This window comes from Papaver somniferum, chromosome 10 (genome assembly GCF_003573695.1).
Source record: "Papaver somniferum cultivar HN1 chromosome 10, ASM357369v1, whole genome shotgun sequence".
In the NCBI taxonomy this organism is placed as follows: Eukaryota; Viridiplantae; Streptophyta; class Magnoliopsida; order Ranunculales; family Papaveraceae; genus Papaver; species Papaver somniferum.
The window spans coordinates 89,989,450-89,995,680 of NC_039367.1; the positions used below are offsets into that span (position 1 = coordinate 89,989,450).

A 6,231-nucleotide genomic window follows, 5' to 3' on the forward strand; every position below is an offset into this window, starting at 1 on the left:
ATCAAATTAAAAGAAATAAAATACCCGGTGCGTAACACGGGCACAAATCTAGTGTCTAGGAATAGAAATGTCTCCTTTAAACCAAATAAAATTAGGCCACAACACCTCAGGCCCCTTCCCAATTTAGACCACAACACCTGAGGTGCTAAAGAAGAAATTAAAGAAGAATATATGAAACGAGTTGTTGTTGTTTTTCTCTAGTATCTATGGGCTGAGAGAAAGGCAGCTTGGAAAATCATTTTGTTCGGCAAAGGCTTAATTCTGTTGGGTAGGATTTTTGCTATTATCTTATAAGTTGTATTCCAATTTTCTTCTGCTCGTAATAGGCCCAAGATTGATCTTCATACTTTACCATCAGCCTGCAGTGCTGATAATGCTTTCGGTTGCCAACACAAATGGACATGTGAAATCCAATTAAAGTTTTCATCTACGTACTGCACCTAAAAATTTAGGGCGCATGACTCTGGCTTTGCCTTTGATTTGGTGATCAACAGGATAGTGATTTTTCTCACGAATGTTGGCCGAGAGAAAACAAGTTAACATGTCACTAAACGTACAACACTATGATTTGGCTATACAATGTGATGAATGTTCCGGAAGGTGAGCCAATGTTAGCCTATACGGTGGTCATATTTAAACACGGAAGATAAACCTACATGTGGACGAATTAGAAAGCATATTATTACGTTGTCAATCAACTGTACTGCAATAGAAGCAATTCAACAGAAATTCGGTGACAAAAACAAACAACACACAAGTTCACAAACTTTATTTCAACATAAAAAAAAACAATTTGAGATCTTTTCATGTTTCTCATTTATTCCCTCTCATGAAAAAGTTCAAACGGCATCTCATATTTCCGCGGTGCAATGTGATAAAATCATGTTCAAGTACTAGCTAGTAGTAAGAGATCTGACGATAAGAGATCAATTAGCCTGAAGACCGATAATACCTACAAAAAAAATTGAAGTATGTTAGTCTTAAAACGAGTATAGTGACCAAAAAATGGTCAACAAAATTTTGTAGTTGATTCGAGAAATTAAGCACAAAGTAACAAATTAGGTATGAGGCTTACCACAAGCGATTCTTGCACCAGCATTACCAGTGGTCTTGCTCAGTTCATGCCCACCTGAAAGAGAAAAATGGTAGAATTATATTTATTTTCTTTTGGTAAGAAGGTAGAATTATAATTCCTAGAAAAAGGCACAAGTGAAAAATAATATGCTGAATTCTGATTTTGCATTAGACTTGCATTTTTTTATTTATTATTATTATGTATTTATTTATTTTATTTTATTTTTGCTTGTATAGGAAATAACCGTACTTGACCAAGAGAAAGATAGAGATTACCCTTTCCAAGATCATCAGGGTCAGCATGTACAACAACAGCCCTTCCGATAATGGAATTTGGTCCAGTAAGTGGAATCTGCATACATTAAGAGCAGTTGAGCTTACAGACTTAGAATAAACCAGGAGCCTGATGTGTGTGTTTGCACCAAATTAAGAGAAAGGAAAATAAAACAGATCGAGATAGTGTTCACCTGCTTGTCGACAATCTTCACCTCAACTTTACCTGAACCACAAATTTAAACCACCACCAACAGAATATTAGAGACTAGAACCAGGAGAGCCCAAAATAGTAAAAACCAAACAATCAAATCCAGACACAGATCAAAAGATTACAGAAAGAGATGAAGCTGTTGCATACCATCTTTCCCAACGATGAGATTTCCAAGATCACCTGCATGACGGGTTTCATCTTCAGGAGCACCATGGTCTTTGCCAGTAGGATTAAAATGAGGTCCTGCATTTGAAAGATCAGGAACCACCAGTGTGAATTAAGTAATAGCCTTTCATTACCTCTCTATTACTGCTGTTGGTTAACTAGAAAAGAAAGCAAAACTTAGCAGCAGCATAATTACCAGTTGACACGCAACCATTTGTTGTGTCGCCAAGGGCATGTATATGGAAACCGTGAAGTCCAGGTTTAAGACCAGAGATAGTTCCAGTTACATCGGTTGGCCCTGTGCAAAAAAAAAAAAAGAACCAGAATTGGATTAAGTGTAACTCAATCATCAATTCATTGTTTCATATTCTCAAATCTGGGTACATATATATAATTACCATCCCCTTCTTGAGTAAAGTAGATGGTGCCGGTGACACCTTCGGTGCTTTTAAGAAGGACGACGGCTTTAATCGGTTTTACCTGTGATCTGTCCGGAAAGCACAATTAGTCACATAAAAAAAAATGACGCAAAAATGTAATGAAAATGGAAGAGCAAATAAAAATGAAGTCGAAAATTCATTTCGTTTCACCCCTTGTAGGGTTTATTTGAATTGCAGGGCCAACATGATTGTAAATTCCACAGTCACTTAATTACTTTGCAGATCTAATTCAAAGTTCAAACCCAATCTGAATTTATTCCATTAACCAAAAGTTGAAATACACAATATATATAATAAAGACACTGATTCATAACTCAGTTTAACATCTTGTGCTTTACTTTCAAGGATCTCGAAAGAGACTATAAAGTTGAGCTTATTTTTAAATCCAAATTAAACATGCATAATTAAATAGAAATTAAAATTTTGCAGCTGCATGCGGAAATGCATTCGAAACGAATAAATAACAGTCTAGGCAATTGAAATAGCAGCTACTCCATCAGCTGGTGGTTCAAACCTGCCACCAAGCTCCTTAATGATCTTTTCAGCACCCTCAATGAAACTCTTAACGATGTCACCAGCAGGAAGGATTTGAGTCACAAGTCCGACACCCTGTCCTCCATACATGACCATGTTTTCAAGTTCCCCAGCAGTGGTCTGGTTTGCTACTTGTCCGGCAAACCGACGTAGAATCGTTTCCTATATGCATATACATACACATATATCATTACTAATAAGTAATTAACAAATCGATTAAATTACGCAAAAAAATTTAAATATGATAAGTACCCCTCCATGAATGATAGAGTAACCAATGACTGGTTGTTCTTCATTGTTCGAGACATCTTGCGGTACTGGTTTCCATTTTTGATGGAAAGGTGTATTAATAACACGAGTCGGTGCTACCCAAGAGGCACGGCTATATAGATCAGTGTAGTCCGTATCGGCTTCAGTGTAATGTAGCAATTGCTGCTTGTAGTAGTCATTTGCATATGATTCCTTTGTGGCTATGAACCTAAGATAACAATAACATCATAACTCAACTGGTCAGTTACGCTTGATACTTGATCGGCATTCGATTACGTATGAATATGATCAACAAATTATTCATATTTATACGTATATACATCTATACTTGATCATGTACCTTGTTCCCATACAAACACCTTTAGCTCCAAGTGCTAGGGCAGCGACAAATCCACGAGGGTCAGCGATGGATCCAGCAGCAATAACAGAAATATTCCTGTTGCCGACTAAATCCACAATTCTAGGAACCAAGGCAATTACACTAACCTGTACACACACGAACAATAAAGAGTATGAGATCAATTAAAAATATTCCTGTCGTCGTATAAATGTTTGCTTGGTGGAAGAGATATACATTCCCAATAACATGTCCTCCAGCTTCCACACCCTGTGCAATGATACAATCAACACCTGCAGCAATTGCTTTTTCTGCGTCGGCAACTGAACCTAACTGGTGCAAGATCTTGACTCCATTTTTATGTGCTTCATCCACCATTTCTTTGCTATAGTCTCCCCAATAAACTTGCATGCATGCAAGCTTTTCCTCAAAAATGGCCTTGACGGTATGGGTTTGATCGAAATCCAACAAAATACCAGCTCCAAAAGGCTTAGTTGTGAGCTTCTTAGTATCCCTTATCATTTTCAGTGTCATTTCATACATATTCTGCAATATAGCCAATCAAGTTAATTATTGATCATGGAAAACCAAAAAAAAAAATCGATACAGTAATTAAACGTAACAACGAATCATGATATATTGATATATCCATATATACGAGAAAATTCTATGAGAGCATACAACTGGGCTAGCTAATAAACCAAGGCCTCCGGCATTGGCCACAGCTGCAACAAGTTTTGGTCCAGATATATCGGCTCCCATTGGTGCCAATACGATGCCATTGTCCCATCCTAGAGCACTAGCGCCAGTGAAACCCATCTTGAATATAAGTCTGTATGAATGGTATTTTCTATACTCGGTAGCTAGTATCAAAAAGTGCAGCAAAAACAAATAATTTCTAGCTAGCTAGGTTTGAGAAACAAGATGGAAAGGATCTTCAATTTATAATGAGTACTAGTAGTACAACTGCCATCGCCATGCCAGCAAATTTCTAAAGTGATTTTCTTATCACATTCATGTGGTCCCGTTTCCCCGTATGATCGATGGACACTGATCTATTGATCTAATTAATTCATTTTATTTTGTTCTTCCTATGATTTTTTTAAGCAAGTTTTACTGTGATTGTCGGTTTTTTTCTTTTTTTTGAAGCTCTTGGTATATTGAATATCAAAGGTGCTACAATTAAATGTAGGTGGATGAAAAGATTAATAAAACGGATTATCGGTCTCTCCTATCTATGGGAAAACATGTGCATTTATTTTCTCATTAAATGGACTTTATGGATGGATGTCGGGGAAAGCTTCGCAATCAAAATGGATAACTGGAGAAGTTTCTTCCTTGAAGCATAGGATCGGAGAAGTCGAGAGCATGATGCTCGTGGGATTCAAGTCAAATTGAAGGAATGGGGCGTTTTTCTTCTCTCCTTTAATAGACATATCCAACATCACCAACTAATTAATGCTTCAAAAACAGAATAGTAAAAGGAATCACCAACTACACTAGAACCTCTATAATTTAATCCGCGATAAATTAATAAATTTTACGGCTCCCGAGTCAGGACCAACGTGCTAAATCTATAAAATAATAATTTTTTTAGCTTTCTATAGATCACTTCGAATATATAAATTAATAACTCTCCAATTTATATAAATTTGGTTTTACATTTATGCTGATTTGATAAAGAATGATTCAACTGTGACGTGGTTTTTCTTAAAATTGATGTCATATTGAATTTCATCTTGGATTTTTCTTAATATTAGAAGAGTCTTTGGTGTTGTCGTCTCCTGATGCAATAAAAGCCTACTCAATATCTTTGCAGCTTTGGTAGCTTCTTTACGGGAAGGTGGCTCTGTAACTACACTTTCGTCTTCGACTTCCACATCATCACTTTCGTCTTTTTCCATGACACTCTCACTTATTTCTTCGTCAGGCAACAAATCTGAAATAATATCCTTTTGAGGACAGTTTAAATTCATTCCACTGTGATAATTCAATACATGGATTAAATTTTGCAATTCTCTAATTCCTTTATCATTTAACGCTTCACTTAGATTCTTTGATATAGTGTCATCCATTGAACGAATCTTACAATGATGAAACAATTTGCAATGGAACAAGGTGTATTGGTTCATTTTGTTGATTATTCTTTTTTAGAATTAAATAATATTTTGATAAACTAATTAATATATAACTTAATAATTATTAATTTATGTGATTATTAAATATCGCGATAAATTGATAAACTTTGCCGGTCCCGACGCTATTATTTTATAGGGGTTATACTGTAATTATTATTTTTTGCTACCTAAATCTTTGAAACATTAATCGGATGATTTTCAATACAATAACAATTCTACGCCCACCAAGTTTTCTTCCAAGGAAACTCCCGTGAAAGAATCCAATAGTAGATGGATAAGTTATTTTATCATTGGGATAAGAAATGGACCGATGGGAACCTTATTGTTCTCACATGGAGTTTTACTCGGAAATGGACCGATGATAACTTTGTTATAATATGGGCATCCAACTCAAACCAATTGGCAATGAGTGGAGAGGTCCTAAGGATTATAAACCGCGGGATCTTAGATAACCTAGACAATGTGGGACTAATAATCTCAAACACGCCCCTTCACGTGTAGCCTCGTATGGTCTAACACGTTGACAATAAATCGGGTGACGCGAAGTAAAGTTGCGGTCAAATGACTCGACACAAATAACCTGCTCTGATACCATGTTAGAATATGGGCGTCCGAGTCAAAACCAAGTGGATATGAGTACCATTTGTAAATATCATTTTTGGTTATCTCCACGATAATGCTTTCAAATAAAAGCCGTGTCCCGGAAGAAATCCTATATCTATCCCATATTTTTTGCATGTTAAAACTACGCGGGAAGTTTCAAGCACCGCAATGTGTCAAAAACTA

General features: G+C 36.2%; 2 protein-coding genes across 2 annotated transcripts; both read right to left on the reverse strand.

Annotated features, from left to right (window-relative positions):
- Positions 1–659: 659 nt before the first annotated feature.
- LOC113318533 (nitronate monooxygenase-like) lies at positions 660–4,348 on the reverse strand. Its single transcript, XM_026566701.1, has 12 exons — positions 3,989–4,348; positions 3,545–3,853; positions 3,311–3,456; positions 2,953–3,178; positions 2,681–2,862; positions 2,125–2,213; positions 1,923–2,024; positions 1,709–1,804; positions 1,542–1,573; positions 1,351–1,426; positions 1,076–1,129; positions 660–952 (listed from the first exon to the last, which is right to left on the reverse strand). Exons 1-12 carry the CDS (start codon positions 4,124–4,126, stop codon positions 927–929), a joined length of 1,476 nt encoding a protein of 491 aa, XP_026422486.1. The 5' UTR covers positions 4,127–4,348; the 3' UTR covers positions 660–926.
- Positions 4,349–4,971: 623 nt separating this feature from the next.
- Positions 4,972–5,382, reverse strand: LOC113315905. The gene has a single exon (XM_026564147.1). It carries the CDS (start codon positions 5,380–5,382, stop codon positions 4,972–4,974), a length of 411 nt encoding a protein of 136 aa, XP_026419932.1.
- Between the last annotated feature and the right edge of the window lie 849 nt (positions 5,383–6,231).

Excerpts from the sequence above, each read along its gene's own strand:
- LOC113315905 (XM_026564147.1), bottom strand. The coding sequence starts at position 5,382 with ATGGATGACACTATATCAAAGAATCTAAGTGAAGCGTTAAATGATAAA.
- LOC113318533 (XM_026566701.1), bottom strand. The coding sequence starts at position 4,126 with ATGGGTTTCACTGGCGCTAGTGCTCTAGGATGGGACAATGGCATCGTA. Across the intron at positions 2,863-2,952 it reads ACTCTATCATTCATGGAGGG|GAAACGATTCTACGTCGGTT; the intron begins GTACTTATCATA and ends ATATGCATATAG. Across the intron at positions 2,025-2,124 it reads CTTTACTCAAGAAGGGGATG|GGCCAACCGATGTAACTGGA; the intron begins GTAATTATATAT and ends TTTTTTGCACAG.